The 21539-nt window shown below is 32.4% G+C and overlaps 1 protein-coding gene and 1 long non-coding RNA gene across 4 annotated transcripts in view; one reads left to right on the top strand and one right to left on the bottom strand.

Moving 5' to 3' along the window:
- LOC127707607 (nuclear factor NF-kappa-B p105 subunit-like) overlaps positions 1-21539 on the bottom strand; it is a 79099-nt gene that overhangs the window by 33113 nt on the left and 24447 nt on the right. For all 3 annotated transcript variants that reach the window (XM_052212208.1, XM_052212207.1, XM_052212209.1), the window contains exons 2-9: positions 21210-21368; positions 18100-18239; positions 15248-15396; positions 13205-13338; positions 11690-11848; positions 11024-11128; positions 10086-10180; positions 8405-8543 (exon numbers count right to left, since the gene is read on the bottom strand). In XM_052212208.1, the coding sequence (XP_052068168.1) occupies positions 8405-8543; positions 10086-10180; positions 11024-11128; positions 11690-11848; positions 13205-13338; positions 15248-15396; positions 18100-18239; positions 21210-21351 (1063 nt within the window). In that variant the 5' untranslated portion in view covers positions 21352-21368. The remainder of the gene's footprint in view (positions 1-8404; positions 8544-10085; positions 10181-11023; positions 11129-11689; positions 11849-13204; positions 13339-15247; positions 15397-18099; positions 18240-21209; positions 21369-21539) is intronic.
- On the top strand, positions 6-1294 carry LOC127707626 (uncharacterized). The gene is made up of 4 exons (XR_007984972.1): positions 6-211; positions 376-416; positions 621-743; positions 990-1294. It is a non-coding gene; the product is annotated as an uncharacterized LOC127707626 (long non-coding RNA).

Below are 21539 nucleotides of genomic sequence, written 5' to 3'. Positions count from 1 at the left end.
TGGTAGGTATGTATAGATTATCAGTAGATAATGAGTATTGATGGTAGGTATGTATAGATTATCAGTAGATAATGAGTATTGATGGTAGGTATGTATAGATTATCAGTAGATAATGAGTATTGATGGTAGGTATGTATAGATTATCAGTAGATAATGAGTATTGATGGTAGGTATGTATAGATTATCAGTAGATAATGAGTATTGATGGTAGGTATGTATAGATTATCAGTAGATGATGAGTATTGATGGTAGGTATGTATAGATTATCAGTAGATGATGAGTATTGATGGTAGGTATGTATAGATTATCAGTAGATGATGAGTATTGATGGTAGGTATGTATAGATTATCAGTAGATGATGAGTATTGATGGTAGGTATGTATAGATTATCAGTAGATAATGAGTATTGATGGTAGGTATGTATAGATTATCAGTAGATGATGAGTATTGATGGTAGGTATGTATAGATTATCAGTAGATGATGAGTATTGATGGTAGGTATGTATAGATTATCAGTAGATGATGAGTATTGATGGTAGGTATGTATAGATTATCAGTAGATGATGAGTATTGATGGTAGGTATGTATACATATCAGTAGATGATGAGTATTGATGGTAGGTATGTATAGATTATCAGTAGATAATGAGTATTGATGGTAGGTATGTATAGATTATCAGTAGATAATGAGTATTGATGGTAGGTATGTATAGATTATCAGTAGATAATGAGTATTGATGGTAGGTATGTATAGATTATCAGTAGATGATGAGTATTGATGGTAGGTATGTATAGATTATCAGTAGATGATGAGTATTGATGGTAGGTATGTATAGATTATCAGTAGATGATGAGTATTGATGGTAGGTATGTATAGATTATCAGTAGATGATGAGTATTGATGGTAGGTATGTATAGATTATCAGTAGATGATGAGTATTGATGGTAGGTATGTATAGATTATCAGTAGATGATGAGTATTGATGGTAGGTATGTATAGATTATCAGTAGATAATGAGTATTGATGGTAGGTATGTATAGATTATCAGTAGATAATGAGTATTGATGGTAGGTATGTATAGATTATCAGTAGATAATGAGTATTGATGGTAGGTATGTATAGATTATCAGTAGATAATGAGTATTGATGGTAGGTATGTATAGATTATCAGGTTTCTGCACATTGAAAGTCTTTGTTATTGTAAAATATCAGCCATGAGCCACAATGAAATCGCTTTAACAAGTGAACACAGCTAATTAACTAAAAAGCTTCACATTACAGCAAGCTGATGATATTTTACGACATACATACGAAGAAAACCTGATCATCTGTTTATCATAACAATTCTGTTTCCCCACTCCATTGGACAGTATAAGCTTGGTTGTCCTAATGAAAGTAAGCTTGATAGATTTTGCTGTCTAATTGCAACAACACTGATCATTTCTCCTCACACATGGTGACGTCGCTGATAAGCCCTCATGTCTAAATGCATGATACAAGAACTACGTAGCAACTGAGCAGGGTGATATAGGTGCAGGGAAGGACGATAATTGATATTCTGTGTTTAATTTATTCACCAATATTTTGACTCTTTCATAAACCAAAGGGTTTTTCATAAATATATTTTAAATAATATGTGTGTTGTTACAAAAAATACAATAAATGTAATTTATGAAAAAGATAGCAAATAGATGAATATTAAAGTCATATAAAACTTCAAATTAAATAAAAAGGTTGAATATGTTATATATACTTCAATGGCTAAGTTTCACTATAAAACAATTGTATGTGAACTTTCTTGTTAAATAAGTTAATTCACTACTATGGAATTATTGTCTTCTCGTGTACCTGATATTTTCCTGTATGCAGTGACATTAAATATGACCCCTCTCCTTAGAACTTTGGCTACCGCACAGTGCAAGTGCAAAGAAAAAACCGTGATAAAAGAATGTGCACTAGAAGGTCAATAGTAATAACTGATTCTTTAAAAGAACAAATTTTATGCAAAATGAACAAATTGAATACAATAACTCTTTTAACAAGTGTTACGGAAAATTTTAATTGACAAATTGGAACGGATGGAAAATATAAAAAAAAAATATAATGGCTCTATCAATTAACTTATTTTTCACATGCTTCACATGCTCTGAGCTATTGTTTATCAATGTTTCAATTCAGTAAACTTTGACAACAAACTCAATAAAATGCTCCGCAGGGCGCAGCTTGATACGACCGCAGAGGTCGAACCCTGAACAGTTGGCGCAAGTATGGACACAACATTCAAGCTTGATACAGCTCTGAATTTGGATTGTGATTAAATATTTGACACAGCATAGGTTTCTGACACAGAATGAATGTGGTCTAAGAACTTAAAAATTTTAAATTGGACATTCACCTATTATGGTCCAATATCCAAAATCTAAATACATGGTTAGATTCAGCATATCAAAGAACCCCAAGAATTCAATTTTTGATGAAATCAAACAAAGTTTAATTTTGGACCCTTTTGACCTTAATATGGACAAAGTTGATAACGGGGCCCAAAAATCAAAAATCTAAATACATGGTTAAATTCAGCATATCAAAGAACCCAATATATTCAATTTTTGTTGAAATCAAACTAAGTTTAATTTTGGACCCCGATTTGGACCAACTTGAAAACTGGGCCCATAATCAAAAATCTAAATACATGTTTAGATTCAGCATATCAAAGAACCCTAAAAATTCAATTTTTGTTAAAATCAAACTAAGTTTAATTTTGGACCCTTTGGACCTTAATGTAGACCAATTTGAAAACGGAACCAAAAATTAAGAATCTAAATACACGGTTAGATTCGGCATATCAAAGTACCCCAATAATTCAATTTTTGATGAAATCAAACAAAGTTAAATTTTGGACCCTTTGGACCTCAATGTGGACCAATTTAAAAACGGGGCCCAAAATCCAAAAACTTAATACACGGTTAGATTCAGCATATTAAAGAACCCCAAGAATTCAAGAATAAAACCCCATTGAAATTGATCAAGAAATAAGCAATTTATACGGAGTATCTTCTTTTGCATAATACTGTGCAATTGAATATTTCTTGCTATTGCGCAATACTGTACAATTGACAATTTCTTGCTATTGCGCAATATTGTGCTATTGGATATTTCTTGCTATTGTGCAATAGAAGATTTCTTGCTATTGCGCAATACTGTGCAATTGAAGATTTCTTGCTATTGTGCAATACTGTGCAATTGATAATTTCTTGCTATTGCACAATACCTATTATATAATAATTTACACATCCTGTTTGGTGTGTATCTCCTACCATATCATTATTATTTGCTTTTAAATATTAATCAGAAATAACCAACTTAAAATGGAAAATTTTAAAAGAAAAAAAAAAGGAAAAAAAGAAAAAAAAAGTAAAAAAAAAATCCCCCCCCCCAAATTTTTTGAACCCCCTTATGATTCATCACCCCCAAACTCAATCCCAGCCTTCCCTTTGTGGTATGGTACCTTGCAGTACAATTTCAGAGAGATCCATACACTTGAACACAAGTTATTGTCTGGAAACTAGAAAAATGCTTGTTTTTTGGCCCCTTTTTGGCCCCCAATTCCTAAACGTTTCGGGCAATTACCCCAAACTCAATTCCAGCTTTCCCTTTGTGATATGGAACCTTGTAGTACAATTTCAGAAATATCCAAACACTTACACACAAGTTATTGTCATGAAACTAGAAAAATGCTTGTTTTTTGCCCCTTTTTTGGCCCCTAATTCCTAAAATTTTGAGGCAATTACCCCCAAAATCAATTACAGCCTTTCCTTTGTGATATGGAACCTTGTGGTACAATGTCAGAGAGATCCATACACTTACACACAAGTTATTGTCTGGAAGTTACAAAAATGCTTATTTTTGGCCCCTTATTCCTTAACTGTTGGTAGTACCATAACCCCCAAAATCAATCCCAACCTTCCTTTCGTGGTATTGAACCTTATGGTAAAATTTCATGGAGATCCATTCACTTAAACTAAAGTTAGAGTGCGAAAACCAATGTGTCTTCGGACGACGCCGGACGACGACGATGACGTCATACCAATATACGACCAAAAAATTTTCAATTTTTGCGGTCGTATAAAAAACGGGACCCAAAATTAAAAATCTAAATACACGGTTAGATTTGGCATATCAAAGAACCCCAATAATTAAATTTTTGATGAAATCAAACAAAGTTTAATTTTGGACCTTTTTGACCTCAATATGAACCAATTTGATAGCGGGCCCACAAATAAAAAATCTAAATACATGGTAAGATTCAGCATATCAAAGAACCCCATATATTCAATTTTTGTTGAAATCAAACAAAGTTTAATTTTGGACCCCAATTTGGACCAACTTGAAAACTGGGCCAAACATCTAAAATCTAAATACATGTTTAGATTCAGCATATCAAAGAACCCCATATATTCAATTTTTGTTGAAATCAAACAAAGTTTAATTTTGGACCCCAACTTGGACCAACTTGAAAACTGGGCCCATAATCAAAAATCTAAACACATGTTTAGATTCAGCATATCAAAGAACCCCAAGAATTCAATTTTTTTTTAAATCAAACTAAGTTTAATTTTGGACCCTTTGGACCTTAATGTAGACCAATTTAAAAAACGGGACCCAAAATTAAAAATCTAAATACACGGTTAGATTTGGCATATCAAAGAACCCCAATAATTCAATTTTTGATGAAATCAAACAAAGTTTAATTTTGGACCCTTTTGACCTCAATAAGAACCAATTTGATAGTGGGGTCCACAAATAAAAAATCTAAATACATGGCTAGATGCAGCATATCAAAGAACCCCATATATTCAATTTTTGTTGAAATAAAACAAAGTTTAATTTTGGACCCCAATTTGGACCAACTTGAAAACTGGGCCAAAAATCAAAAATCTAAATACATGTTTAGATTCAGCATATCAAAGAACCCCATATATTCAATTTTTGTTAAAATCAAACAAAGTTTAATTTTGGACCCTTTGGACCTTAATGTAGACCAATTTGAAAACTGGACCCAAAATTAAAAATCTAAATACACGGTTGGATTCGGGAAAACAAATAAATAAATGTGGTCAAAGATTTTACAAATCTAATGCGCCATACTGGTCTTCCTTTATAAATATGCATTTCTTTAAACATAATTTAAAAGCAGTGTAAGGGAAGTAACCAAAGCGTTGTATTTGGATTACCTCCCTTACACTGTTTTAAATTATCTTAATTGTTCATTAACCATTACTTTATACATAATTTAAAAGCAGTGTAAGGGAGATAATTTCAATGATGTATTTGATTTATCTCCCTTACACTGCTTTATATTATGTTTTGTACTAAAGTATTTGTCCATTAATGAGGACAACCTTGTTTTTCCCCCTTTTTTGCCCCTAATTCTTAAACGGTTTGAGCAATAACCCCCTAAAGCAAATCCTAACCATCCCTTTGTGGTATGGAAACTTGTAGTATAATTTCAGAGAGATCCATACACCGTTCCACAGTTATTGTCTGGAATCTAGAAAATGCTTATTTTTGGCCCCTTTTTGGCCCCTAATTCCTTAACTGTTGGTACCATAACCCCCAAAATCAATCCCCACCTTCCTTTTGTGGTATTGAACCTTATGGTAAAATTTCATAGAGATCCATTCACTTAAACTAAAGTTAGAGTGCGAAAACTAATGCGTCTTCGGACGACGACGCCGGACGATGACTACGCCGACGCCGGACGACGACGACGCCGGACGACGACGACGACGACAACGTCATACCAATATACGACCACAAAAATTTTTTTGCGGTCGTATAAATATTAATTAGCTTGAGACCAAAAATCACTAAATGAAATATTATTTGTTGTTAAACTTTATAGATGTGTAATAAGTGTTGAAAGGTGCAAACAGATCTTAGTTTAGAATATATATGCATGCATTGGTTCAATAATTTATATAACATTTTAATAAACAGAAACACGTTTCATATAACTTTAATGTAAATAAAACACTCCAAAAAAAGTAAAAAAGAACCAACAAATGTGTGATAACTTAGAGCCTTAAAAAACTACTAAATAACACAACAATGTAAAGACGATGAAAAATAGAAAGTGAAAAAAAAGAAGACCACATGACAAGGATGAGAGCAATCAAAGGTAACATACCACTTTCAACAATGAGCAAAACCCATACCATATTTTAAGCTATAAAAGGCTCCAGTATGACAAAGAATGAAACAATTCAAAAGAAAAAACTAAAAGATTGATCTATATTACAACAATGAATGAAACTTGTATGCGTACATGTGTAGGAGGACATAGAATCTACCACAACCTTATTATTGTAACTTGAAGATTCAAGTCATGTTTTGTTTAGCATATTGGTGGAAAGTGTAAACACAACTTGTTTATGTAACAAATGTACAGTGTATTACAAATATTTATTGCTAGGTATATTTTCTACTTTTTATGTTCTTTTGTAGTTTCAAAAGAAATCAAGAGGCACCCTGAACAAGTACCGGTATCACTTATGAGTCATTGCACTTTTAGGAGTCTGTGCATTGTAGAACTATTTACTGTAGAGGCCATAATGTTGGTTTTGGAGAACCAAAGAGCTAACATAAGTTAAGAATCTTACTACCACATTAAGCATTAATTGGTAAAGAATTTTTCCCATCATAACCCATGTAAACAAGAATTGTGTCAATATGACACCATGCCACGCTTTCATTGTTCAGTGAATCATGAAATCTGGGTCAAAACCATAATTTTGCTTTTACTGTAGATTCATTTATTTTTGTTGAAACCAATTATCAAGAATTGAGGAAAACATGTACTTTCACGGATATTTGATTTTGTGGTTAAGCCAATGTCTGCATACAAGCCTATAGAAAATGTATACTTTGTTGAACTTTTAAATAAGTGTTTAGCCAATACAGACGAAATCCATGAAAAATCAGTATCACACAATTATAAAGATTCCACAGTATATGAAACAGTTCACTTCATAATAGACATATGTACTAAAGTTAAACGTTGATTAACCACAAAATACCTCCAAAAAATGTTTAACCTGATAGTGTACAGATGGACTGAGAGACTAACTGACAGATGCACAGAGCAGAAAAAACAAGCATTCTGAGAGTATTAGATGGCAATACATAGTCCCCTACCGGTTAAAAATTTATTGTACTGGAACAAAATGCTAACTTGATCTATAACTTGTCATGGTGTAAACTATATAACAAATATCAAGTCAATATCTTCAAGCATGACAAAAAAAAGTGCGGAAAACTGATAATTTAAGTGAATTTTCTAAGTCCAAGGACCATAACTCAGCAAAAAATCATCAAACCGAAACAAAATTCAAACTTGGTCTGTAACTTGTCATGATAAAACTATATACCAATTATCAAATCAATATCTTCAAGAATGACGAAAAAAAGTGCGGAAAACTGATTATTTGAGTGAATTTTCTAGGTCCAAGGACCATAACTCTGCACAAAATCATCAGACCGGAACAAAATTCGAACTTGATCTGTAACTTGTCATGATTAAACAATGTACCAATTATTAAATCAATATCTTCAAGAATGACGAAAAAAAGTGAGGAAAACTGAATATTTGAGTGAATTTTCCAAGTCCAAGGACCATAACTCTGCACAAAATTATCAGACCGGAACAAAATTTGAACTTGATCTGTAACTTGTCATGATAAAACAATATACCAAATATCAAATCAATATCTTCAAGCATGAAGAAAAAAAGTGTGGAAAACTGATTTGCCGGACTGACAGACGGACAGACAGACAGACGGACGAAGTGCAAACCTAAAGTCCACTTCGACTTCGTCGGTAGGGGACTAAAAAGTGTGGAAAACTGATTTGCCGGACTGACAGATGGACAGACAGACAGACCTAAAGTCCCCTTCGACTTCGAATACTTGGCGTAAATTTACACAAACCGATGTCAGGGGCAATCTTTAACTTGCAGTGTGCTCTGAACTATTGCTCCTTGTTTAAGGCCTCAGCATTGCATTATGATGAAGAAAGTAAATAAAGCATTATTCCTTTGAATTGAGATTTGTACGTTCAGTGTCTGAAATGGTTTTACGCCAAACTACAAACATGAATATTTTCACAGGTTGTTATTTTCATGATTTTAATGCATTAACTCTTAGCTAGAGGGTTATATTCTATATTTTATATTTGAAAATTTCAAAGTTTACAGTATCACTCCTTTTCTCTTACAATATTACCTTGGCAAGAACACTTGTACTATAAACTTACCATCTTTCTGTGGATAGTATGTAAATGACTTGGAATCACTTGTCTCTCCCTCTGACTTTCTTTGTAACATAATAAACTTGTTCTATAAACTTACCATCTTTCTGGGGATAGTATGTAAATGACTTGGGATCACTTGTCTCTCCATCTGACTTTCTTTGTAACATAATAAACACATTCACTGTCCGATCAATAGTTGGATCTTTATAAGCAGGAGTCTTAAACACTATGGCATACTGAAAAAAATGACAGAAATTATTTAAAGAGTTAATAAAGATTTTGCTTATTATATATTTTTAATAGAATGTTACTGCTAATGGTTCCTCATGGTTTCTTTGAAATTATCCTTTGGAAAGTTTTATGTATGCCATCATGATTTGGATAACCTTTATTGACTATTTTCAACTTGTTATAACCACATTCCCGTTCTCTTTTTCTCAACATCAGCGACTTATCACCAAATGTTTACTCCTTGTTTTTGATGAGGATGGTGTTGCTCTATCTTTACTTTCTTTAGCTTTTTTTGGTAGACTTTATTTGTCCAGAACTATTTTCACAAAATTTTTCTATTCTAAGTAAGAGTCACCATCGACCTATTGACCCTAAAATCATTAGGATTCTCCCTCTTACCTTTATACTCCATCTGTATAAGTTTCATATCAATCAAGCAAGGGAGACTCAAGTAACCATCTGGAAACCATTTTCTGAATTATTTTTGTTTAATAAGTGCCCTTTACCCTTTGACCTAATGACCCAAAAATCAATAGGCTACTTCCCCTTCCCTATATCTTCCATCTGTACAGGACTCATTTCAATTAAGCAAGCAATACACAAACTACCATCCAGAAACCATTTTCTCAATTAAGTTTTCTATTTTTAGTAACAGTGACCTGGACTTTTGACCCCAAAATAAATATGTTTCTTCTACATCCCTGAAACCTTCTTTTCAGACACACAGACTAACAAAGTGATTAATATATGCTCCCAAAATTTTTGGGAAGCATAACAATTAAATGCATATACAAATAAATGGGGAATGTGTCCATGGGACAAGAAGATGCCCCCGCTTGCATATAATGTTATAAAGGGACATAACTCAAGATCTGTAAAAGTGACGCTACCCAAATTTGTACTTGATCTGAGTTTTTTGGTAATAAGCCTTGTGTATACGTTTCATAACAATTAGTTGAGGCAAGCTTAAGTTAGAGAATGGAAACGAAAAATTTAGCAATTTTTCTATTTGTAAAGGGGCATAACTCTACGGTGAAAGCAACGCCACCAAAATTTGAACTTGATCTGTGTTTTGTGGTTATTAGCATTGTGTAGTTTCATAACATTTGGTTGAGGCAAACTAAAGTTCGAGAATGGAAATAAAAATTTAGCAATTTTTCCATTTGGAAAGGGGCATAACTCTAGAAAGGTAAAAGTGACACCACCAATATTCAAACCTGATCTGTGTTTTGTGGTAATTAGCATTGTGTATAAGTTTCATATTATTTGGTTGAGGCAAACTAGAGTTAGAGAACGGAAACCAATTATGGGACGTACGTACGGACAGACGTACGGACGTACAGAGGGACAAGGGTAAAACTTAATGCCCCCTCCGCTACGGCAGGGGCATAAAGTAGTGGTTTTTTAGTTACAGATATGTCTGTTTTGTTAGTGGATAATGCATCAAGTTCTCATTCTGAATACTAACGAAGGAATCATTTACATTAAATTCAATATCCAGTTTGCATCCTGGAAATAAAACATTTTATAGTATTGCCATTACTTACCTGTCTATGTACATCAAATGGACCAAAATTACCAAAAGCCTCCCATACAACATTTCCATCTTCATCTTGTTCCACAAATCTTACACTAATGTCATCTGAAATTTAAAAAACTTACAATGTCACCCTAAAAAAAATTTAATTTTATGACTGTCAAAAAGCTTTGTCAGTTTGTGTATTAAACAATTTAGCTGATATTCATGGGTTTCTTAACTAGTGAGAATTGGATATCACATGTTATTTAATTTCAACATAATAATAAACAAGTCTTTGGCGAGTTTTTTTATTATTAGTGAAATTAAGTTATGAGAGTTGATATCAAGTGATATCCAATTGTCACAAGTCGCTGAACCTATTTTGCTTTCTGTGAATTCATTTTTATTTATGGGGTACTTCTTTTTGTGGATTTCGAGGGTAAAAGTGTACTAGAATTTAAGTGTTCAACTTAGTACAAATATTCTGCAAATTTTGCTTTGCATGAAGATTGTTAATATTGATATAACACTTTCGAAATGAATCTAAATTCAAAACATTTTCTTTCTCATGAAAATATTTGTTGTAAAATATTTGAAGAAAATTTCTTTGTTTACAAACTATTAAATATAGCCCAAAAGGGGAGACAACCTTTACATAAATTTTCAAATTTCAAGAGCAATTTTTAGGAATAAAAGTAGTTATGGGATAAACATCAATGAGACGACATTCAACAATATAATCAACAAGGCAATTAAGACAAGCCAAGGCAGACTATCTCTATACAATGCTGGCTAAAAATTTATCTTTCACTTTCTATTTTAAATTAAAGCTTTGAAATATAATATATCTTACTTGTGCAGACCTAATGCAAAAAAAAGAACCACAAAAATTAGAGTATCTTCTCAATCAAATTCAAACTGTATTATGGATCTGGCTACTTAAAAACCTCTTTTTATTTCTCTCACCTTTCTGTACTTTTTCACACAGAAGGAAAACTTCTTCATCTCCTTTGCAAGACCCTCCATATTTATCCATTCTACAGATCTTCAGAACATTCGCCCCTGGTGCCTCTGAAATGATTTAAACATAGAAATTTAAATGGGTTTACGATGAAATCTTAGATTCTGTTGACAAATATTTGAGGTAGATGGATACTTTTAAACTGAGCAAATATTTGTGCATTCATTTTAAATATTTTGAGTTGTTTATTTGTCAGTTTAAAATACTTAACAGTGTTTTCCCTGGAAATTTAATGAAGGATTGGGGTTTATATGGAGAAATCAGGAATTCTTAATTAAAAGAATGGGGGTCATAATTAATGCATTAACCATTCATAAATGCTCTCGGGAAAACACTGCTCTATAATCAAGCTAGAACTATAGATTTATTCAAAAATTAAAGAATGTGTGGTTTGGTAAGGGGAGATTTTGAAGAAAAAAAAAATGCTTAGTTCAAGGGGGAGATAATTCAAATATATATTACCTAACATCCATGTTTTAAAATTTAGAACCCTATATAATTTCTCCAAAAATAAATATGGCATCCTTTATTTTTAATCAAATGTTATATAACTCTCTTTCATGAATTGAAGAAAAGTATATTGTATATTAATTTGAGTGTACAGAACTTACTGCTATCATAGATTGGTGATGATAAAACTGACGGTAAGACTTTACTAATTAAATTATTGCCATCTTTAAGGTAAGCCTGGAAACAAAGTTTCACAACATTTAACTGCATATCTTTGGCTTGCTTCTCTGCTTGCTGTTTTGCTTGTGCCAATTCATCCTCTACAAATAAAACATTTTTTGTTTAACTTGGACACACATAACAGAGTAAAAGTAAATTTTGTTTTTACACTTGCACACTAGTTTTCAATTATGACTTTTTTGCCATAAGGCATGGAAACATGAGAGCCTATCCATCTGATCTATGGTTAATATGCAATAGTGTGAAATATTTGATAAACTGATCTATATTTTACTACATAAGACACAAGAAAACAAGATGGTATTTAATGTCCAGTGGCAAATATTATTTGTATATCAAGACAAGAACATGTTAATGCAATATGAATATGAAACCTACTTTGTACTGTTGCTGATTTCAAAGTTCTAGGTAACAAGGCAACAGTCTGCAGAAAGACATATATCCCTACCTTGACATTTTATTCTGATTCAAAGCCAACCAGTTTTTGCTCTTACTACTAAATGCTGTGTGCTTAGCAAGGAAGTAGCAAATACCAAAGGAGAAGGTCCGGTAAGGGCCGATTTTGGCCTCAAATTTCAGGTTCATCTGATGAAAGATTTTTGACACTTTTTAAACACTTAAGTGTCTACTTCAGTCGATTCAATTAATTTATGTGAAAAATTTGAACTGATGTAGTCATTAAAAACGCTCAAATTCAAGCTTAAGTATGAAAAATCTATCAAAATATGTCACTTTTCAGATGTTTTTTGTCAAAAATGAAAGTGGCCGCATCCGTGTTCACTCTCAACCTTTATATATGTTATGTATTATCATCAAATACAACTTACATTTAAATATTAAGAATGAACACAAATGCGGCCACTTCCATTTAAGACAGAAACCGTGTAAAATTTAACTCAAATGCTAAAATTGTGAAGATTTCAGTAATTTAGCATGACTTAATGATGCTAGTACTCGATATATGTGCATTGTATGGTAAAAAACAGCCCATATTTATGTAACAGAAGTATTTTACTTTCCAATAAATAGCTAAATGTTTACATTTTAACAATTTTGTAAAACTGCTATATTTTGGGGCCAAAAAAGGGGTCTTACTGGACCTACTCCTTCGGAGTCTTGTTTGATCCGACAGACAGAACCTAAGACTTTCAGCACTCAATTCAAGAACACTACCCTGAGACCACTGTGGCGGTTAAAAGAAACTAGAAATGCATCCCATAATGGAGCTTGCTTCAGAGCTAGTTCACTGAGAAAACTTGAGTATGATTTTTCATATGGTTTAAAAGAATAGTCTTGCTCAAAATCAATCTATATAACTAATGCAAGGTAAAAAAAGAAAATGAATATTCTTGTGCACTCATAAGTCTATAAATGTAAACCAGGGCGTAAGTATTAGAAATATCAATACTTGATAAAACTGAAGATCAAGTGTATACCTGATAAGTATGCTTGTTCATTGAGGTTTCCTAATTTGACCATTTTATCCATCTTCATAGATTCTATAATTCTTTGTTCTATAACTTCCGCTGACTTCTTCCTTGTCACATGTTGTACACAGAGATTGGCAAAACTGAAAAGACACATTTTAATTAGTTATTATATTGGTTATAATGAATTATATATATATGAAAAATAAACCTGATAATTTCACTTTGCTGACTTCATACAACAATGGGTGTTTTTAAGACATTGTTAATGATGTTGCATCAAATAGAAATGGGAACGAGTAGAAAAAAAAATGAGAACGAGTAGAAAAAGATATAGTTCCTTGTATTATTTACTTTATTTCCATTAAAAAGCCCAAGGTCAATGTAATAAAAAGAATAACTAATCGAAGAATTCAAATTTTGAAAAAATATTCAACTCGTGACCGAACAACACTGAAAATTATCTCAGGCGCTGTGTGCATTCGTGAATTAATGTGTAGTTAGGTCACTCATTGAATATTTTTTCTATATTTGAATTCTTGGATTAGTTATCTATAATTATTTATTTCGTATTTGTTGGTAAACAGCCAAAAAGCATTATTGAGGAATGCAGCATTATAGTTTAGATAATTGATTGAAGATTGAATGATTTTTGGTGTTTAACGCCACTTTCAGCACTATTAGCTACATTGTAACAGACAGTTTTTATAGGTGGAGAAAGCCGGGTTAACAGGGAGAACCACCAACACTCTGCAGGAAAACTGGCAATCCTTGTCAATTAAGATTGGAGTCAAACGCACCTTACACTTCTGGGAGTTCAAACTCATACTCAGTGTTGACAGGCTAGTGATACAGTAGATAAACTACTTAGACCACTCAGCCACAGAGGCCCCTTAGTTCAGATACAAAATAATATTAGTGTAGTTAATTAACAGTTTCTGAAAAATGTATTGTAACACCAGTCTTTCTATATGGCTCATATAATGACCTATTTGAAAGGGAAACATACTAAAATGCTTTAAAGAGTAAAGCAAAAATTCAAAATTTCAGAACTTATTATTATACATGTATATACATGTATGCATTATCAGGTTATTAAAATGATAATGTACTAGCAAGACTACAAAATTTTAGGACTGAAGTTTTTTTTTATCTATCAGTGGTCTTTTTAATTTTCAACCCTGTTATGCAACAAATCAATCTAGAAACAGTTCCATGTCACTATTTTCCACTTTTTAGTACAATTTAGTACAACTGTTATTTCAAAATTTAGTACATTGTTACAATACCTTACTTTTATAATTATGCAAACATAACAAATATCTTACTAGACAGAATTTGTTTGAACTTATACTATAAAACCTATCACAAATCCACTAGAACAGTATTCTGTCCTGGTTTAGTTTTTTAAAACAAATAAGTGGAGAATGTGTCCATGGGACATAGATGATGCCCCCGCTTGCATATAACACTATAAAGTGGCATAACTCGAGAAAGGTAAAAGTGACACCAAGCAAATTCGAACTTGATCTGTGTTTTGTGGTAAAAAGCATTGTGTATAAGTTTCATAAGATTTGGTTGAGGCAAACTAAAGTTAGTCAAAATAATGTGATCTGTCTTGCTTTGTCTTAACAAAAATTCACATGTGATAGTACTGTGGATTACTTATTATTCATTAGATATCAATTTTCTTGGATTTCCAGGGTACAACAAATTTAAACTTTGAATAAGTTCAAATTTTTTATAGTTTTGTATGCAGACTTTGGCAAAACAATGAAATCAAATTTTTAACGAAAATACCATTTTTCCTCAATCCATGATAATTTGTACCCACGAAAATAAATGAATGCACAATATTTCATTTTGCTTGGACTCTTAAGAGGTATCTTTTTTATCATGGTTCGTCTTATCAGTAAGGTTTTCTATGACACTTATCTGTCATTGTCTGTTTTACAAGAGAATTCATGTAATAATGTTTTTTTTTGGGTTTGTTTTGATACATAAGTCTTACGTGAGTGTTCATTCGTTTTGACTTTTGAATAAAAATCTTACGTGACAGTATTTTGTCCAGTTTTGACATCTACTGTACATACACCATCACTGCAGTTTTTTCCAACCAATTTATGAGCATGTGGTCTAGGAACTGGTTCATCTGTTACCAAGTTAACCACTACACGACTTGGACCATTGTAGTTTCTTATCTGAAAAAATTATTCTTACTGCTATGACATCAATTAAAAATGCAATATTCAGCAAAATGATATGAATGTTTTTATGTTGATTCTGAACTTTATTCATAGAATTAAAATATTTATAAATACTATAATTAACCAAATCAAGAATTTTCTTTAACATCATGTTTTTGCCTTTTAATATGATAACTATTCTTGTGGACATAACTCAAGAACAGTAAAAGTGACGCTACCCATATTTGTACTTGATCTGAGCGTTGTGTATAAGTTTCATAATGTTTGGTTGAGGCAAACTAAAGTTTGAGAACGGAAACGAAAAATTCAGCAATTTTTCCATTTGAAAAGGGCATAACTCTAGAACAGTAAAAGTGACGCCACCAAAATTCAAACTGGATCTGTGTTTTGTGGTAATAAGCATTGTGTATAAGAGTCATAATATTTGGTTGAGGCAAACTAAAGTTAGAGAACCGAAACAAAAAATTCAGCAATTTTTCCAATTGTAAAGGGGAACTTTGGTAAATCTAGAACGGTAAAAGTGACGCCACCCAAATTCAAACTTGATCTGTGTTTTGTGGTAATAAGCATTGTGTATAAGTTTCATAGTATTTGGTGGAGGCATTAACTAAAGTTAGAGAATGGAAACTAATTTTGGGAAGTACGGACGGACATACAGATGGACAAGGGTAATACTTAATGCCCCTCCACTACGGCCTGGGCATAAAAATAAGTCAAGATATGGACATAGTCATCCCTCTACCAAAGATATCTCAACTTGTAGTAAATATCAATTGGGTACATTATAATAAACTGCTTTGCTGAGCACAGCTGGATACGCCCGCAGAGGTCCAACCCTGAACAGTTGGGGCAAAAATGGACACAATATTCAAGCTTAATACAGGTCTGAATTTGGATTGTAATTAAATATTTTATATTTTATAGGTTTCTGCATAAATGTAGTCAAAGAACTTGAAATTGGTTATATGAAAGATTTCTTGCTGTTGTACAATACACTGTGCTGTTGCGCAATACTTAGCAAATTTGTTGTCAGACTATAAACAAATAAAATCTTATAACTTGGAAACGTAAAATCGAAAATTTATAAAAATCAAAAGGGAGCTTACAAAAATAGATATAAGCAATTTACCAAAGTTTCATCAAAAATGCTGAAGAGTTATTTTTCCGAAAACTGGAAAATCCCCCTTTTGGTAATGAATAAAACCCTATAAATCCAAAACGTATTATCTGAAATTCATAAAAATCAAAAGGAAGCTCATGTCGATAGAAATAAACAATTCACCAAAGTTTCTTGCAAATTAGTGAAATTGTTTTTGAGCTATTGTCTGAAAACTGGAAAATCCCCCCTTTTTTAATGAATAAAACCCAAAAACTCGAAAACGGTAAATCCCAAATTTATAAAAAACGATAGGGAGCTCAGGTCAATAGATATGAACAATTCACCAAAGTTTCATGCAAATTGGTGAAATTGTTTTTGAGCTATTGTCCAAGAACTGGAAAATCCCCCCTTTTTTAATGAATAAAACCCCAAAACTCGGAAATGGTAAATCTGAAATTGATAAAAAATGAAAGGGAGCTCAGGCCAATAGATATAAACAATTCACCAAAGTTTCATGCATATTGGTTAAAGCGTTTTTGAATTAATGTCCGACATGTTGACAAGGGACGGACGGACTGACGGACAGACGGTAAACGGTATACCATAATACATCCCTTTAACAGGCTTATAAAAATAAGAAGATGTGGTATGAAACAACTCTCCACCATAGACCAAATGACATAGAAGTTTGGCAATTACAGCCTTCAACAATGAGCAAAACCCATACTGCATAGCAAGCTATAAAAGGCCCTGATATGAAAAATGTAAAACAATTCAAGACAGAAATCTAATGGTCTGATTTATGTACAAAACAATAGAACAACAAAAATGATATACAGCAACATACAACAACCCCTGAATTACAGTCTCCTGACTTGGAATTATATATCCCCAATAAAAATGATCTTTAATCTTAATACTAATTTTCTATAAATAGAAGATTACCATAAACCCATTTAAACATGTATATGGACCAAAAAGGATTAAGTGTCATTAAATTAACAATAGAATTTGACCCGGTTTGGTTAATGACCATTGATCTCATTGAGAAGTTAGATAACGCTTATTCTTATATAACTTGGAACATACAATGTATAGAAAAGTCTAATACTGTACTTTCCCTTTGTATTTCTACATTTATAACATCCATGTATGTATTTTATATCATACAAGGTCAAATGTATCATCAAAGAGATTTTTCTGTCGCCTAGTAATTGGAATTTAGAAGGAATTTATGGAAAATCTAATTCTGTTGATATTATTGATTGATTGATATGTGTTTAATGCTGTTTTCAGCACATTTCGTAATAGATGGGGACTTTAAACTCCAACTTTGAATATGAAAAAAAGAAGATGTGGTATGATTGCCAATGATACAACTCTCCACAAGAGACCAAATGACACAGAAATTAACAACTATAGGTCACCATACGGCCTTCAACAATGAGCAAAGCCCATACCACATTTGAAGCATTGTATGCAGTATTTCCTGAATTCTTGAAAAATAATCTTGCAGCTTTGTCCATTGTTTAGCAATAGCAATAATAAATGCATGCAATCATTTCTGAATTTACAGAACAAAAATACCAAACACTCACTTTGATAGCTGGGAATGTTTTACGATACTTTTCACTTTTCTCTCCCTGAAGACCACCATGTGACGGCCCTTCACACTCATATCTAAAACGAAATCCTCTAGACTGTGGTTGTTCTACTATCTCTATGTAGGGTTTGGCCTCTGTAAAAATAAAATAGGAGCAATCACTATGTGAACTTGAAAGAAAGAAACTTTCTGAGATCCAAATTTTAAGGGTCTATTTAACAGAAAAACCAGAGGTTTCATTTCCTAAATAAACAAAGGATAGTAATTGAAGGAGCTTGTACTTGATATGAAATTATAAAATGTGTATGAGTTAATTAAGGAATCAGGAATAAATGTAAGGCCAGAAGTTTGTCTGTCTACCTTTGTAAGATTCATGGCATACATGTATTCTATGGCATTGTAATCAAGACATCTTTGTAATATTTTAATAAAAAAAAATGGCACTTTTTTTTTTTGAAGTGTTTGAATAAATCTATGGTTTTTCTAAGCAGAATAACTTAACATTAAATCCTTACTATACATGCTATATGTATGAATGAATTAAATCAGTCAGGGGTTAAAATTAGTGTGAGCCGAGGTCCGGAACCTGTCTTTTCTAGGAGAAGACTTTTCATTTTTTAAATTACAAAAGTCAAGGACCTACCATTCTTTACACTGATGCATTATACATGACCATTAATTTCTCATGGAGGACCTTTCACTTAAAATTTCAAATGGTCCTGGACCTTTAATTATTTAAAGCAAATTTGAACCCCTGTCAGTTTTAGTTCTTAGTTTCTGAATTAAAAAAAATCTGCCAATAGCAAATCTGCTAAATTGATGGCAAGAAATTAAAGATATATATTTGTAAAAACAAATTATCTAAATTACATATGTTGTTTAAGAAATCAACAAGGAATTAGATATGTGAATAAATTTAGTTCAAAAACTATCTGCAGCTAATAAAAAAAAATCATAAGATTAATCCATTATGAATGATTGGACTAAAAAACTGTAAGTATATGGAAATTAAGCTTTATACATGACTTAATCATTACAAGATTGCTAAGCCTTAGAAAAATACACCATCCAAGATAAAAAACAATCCTTACAAGTATGAGAATGTTTCCTCGAACAGGGTTAGAGGAGTTGCATTCACAAGGTGCCTTTGGGTTTCAATAGTAAAACAAATATGGTCAAAGTTCCATAACTCCTATAAAAACTGTCACTAATTTATAAGATGATTTGATGAGTGGAAACCTTCTAACATGTCTTACAAATTAGACGAGGATCTGCTAAAAAATGTACGTCCTATCTTGACTACAAGACCTTATAGTGGTTAATATTACAAATCCCATCTCATGAATAAATGGTTACTCATTTCAGATTTTTCTGAATATTACATTCATCTGAGGTTTTGATAAGTGAAATCCTTTATTTAAATTTGAAGTGGATATGATTACAAATTAAGGCAATATCATGGTGATGATATTTAATATAAAATATTCATCGAAGTGCCCCTGACATCAAAATGGTTCTGCCATTTCAGATTTTTATGATTGTAACTCATGCTTCTAAATATAAAATAAAATTGACTACAAAAATTTTTTTTATCCAAGCAAAAACAATTCATGACAATCAGTGAAATATGAAATCAGTTGCTACATGTTTACATATTGGTCATTGTAATGAAAAACTGCCCTAATCATGAAGACCTAACATGGACCTATGTAAGTCATTGTTTGTAATGAGAAACTGTCCTAATCATGAAGACCTAACATGGACCTATGTAAGTCATTGTTTGTAATGAGAAACTGTCCTAATCATGAAGACCTAACATGGACCTATATAAGTCATTGTTTGTAATGAGAAACTGTCCTAATCATGAAGACCTAACATGGACCTATGTAAGTCATTGTTTGTAATAAGAAACTGTCCTAATCATGAAGACCTAACATGGACCTATGTAAGTCATTGTTTGTAATGAGAAACTGCCCTAATCATGAAGACCTAACATGGACCTACCGGTATGTAAGTCATTGTTTGTAATGAGAAACTGTCCTAATCGTGAAGACCTAACATGGACCTATGTAAGTCATTGTTTGTAATGAGAAACTGTCCTAATCATGAAGACCTAACATGGACCTATGTAAGTCATTGTTTGTAATGAGAGACTGTCCTAATCATGAAGACCTAACATGGACCTACGTAATGTAAGTCATTGTTTGTAATGAGAAACTGTCCTAATCATGAAGACCTAACATGGACCTATGTAAGTCATTGTTTGTGATGAGAAACTGTCCTAATCATGAAGACCAAACGTGGACCTATGTAAGTCATTGTTTGTAATGAGAAACTGTCCTAATCATGAAGACCTAACATGGACCTATGTAAGTCATTGTTTGTAATGAGAAACTGTCCTAATCATGAAGACCAAACGTGGACCTATGTAAGTCATCGATCTATGAAAAATAGGTCAATGACAACTGAACATGCACTATGCATAAACATCACTCAAATATAAGTAATTACAAGATGCATGGAACATACTACCAGTAAGGACTTTTATTGAATTTCAATTAACATCTATTGTTTGTACTGTGGATACCATTTTTCGTAGGGTGTGGATATTTGGATTTCGTGGTTGAGCCAAAGTCTCCATATAGACCTTTAAAAAATGTTTACTTTTTTGGACATTTAAATTCGTGGTTTACCTAGCCTATACCCATTAAATCCTAAAAATTTGGTATCCCACGATTAATAAAGAATCCACAGTAGTTTAAAAGCACTAAGGATATAAAGTATCGCTAATTTGTGTTTTTTTCCTTTGATCTTTTTTTGTGATAATTTTTCATATCATGCTACTCTCTTGAGATAGAAAATTATCGTCAGAAACTATGCACGCAAACAACGTTGTCAATGTAAACATCAACGACGACATAGGCAAAATAAAGATAAACAGATTATCAATAGTTTTTCTAACGCTAGGATTGTTTCTCGGCCACATCTCATCTCGGGGCTGTCGCCTTTCGACGAGATTATAGCTGAGAAACACTCTCTCGTTTGAAAAACCATCGATAATCTATAAGTATCTGTGAATATCTTGATTATAATATATATGCTTACCATCATCCACCGTTTCCTCATACATATTAACATGGTGGTGGTCTCCATTCAACATGTGTACATTGTTTACAACAAGGAATTGTGGGACACCAACAGTATTGCTGTCCTTGCTGTCATCTGAGCCTGTATCAGCATCACTCATCTTGTACCAATTTTCATCTGAAATAGATACAATTCTTACAAATATAAAATATGTATAAGAACCAGCAATCACTTGAATGGACAAAACAAGGAAAAATATTTGGCACTCCACATCGCTAGCTGGAAGATATCCTGTCTAAGCAGATATCATCATTGAATATCCTGTCCAAGATGTCCTCTTATAAAGGA

The sequence above is a fragment of the Mytilus californianus genome, unplaced genomic scaffold (genome assembly GCF_021869535.1).
Source record: "Mytilus californianus isolate M0D057914Y unplaced genomic scaffold, xbMytCali1.0.p SCAF_7, whole genome shotgun sequence".
NCBI lineage: Eukaryota > Metazoa > Mollusca > Bivalvia > Mytilida > Mytilidae > Mytilus > Mytilus californianus.
Note: the sequence above shows the minus strand (reverse complement) of the source record. Positions and strands in the feature narration are given on the sequence as shown.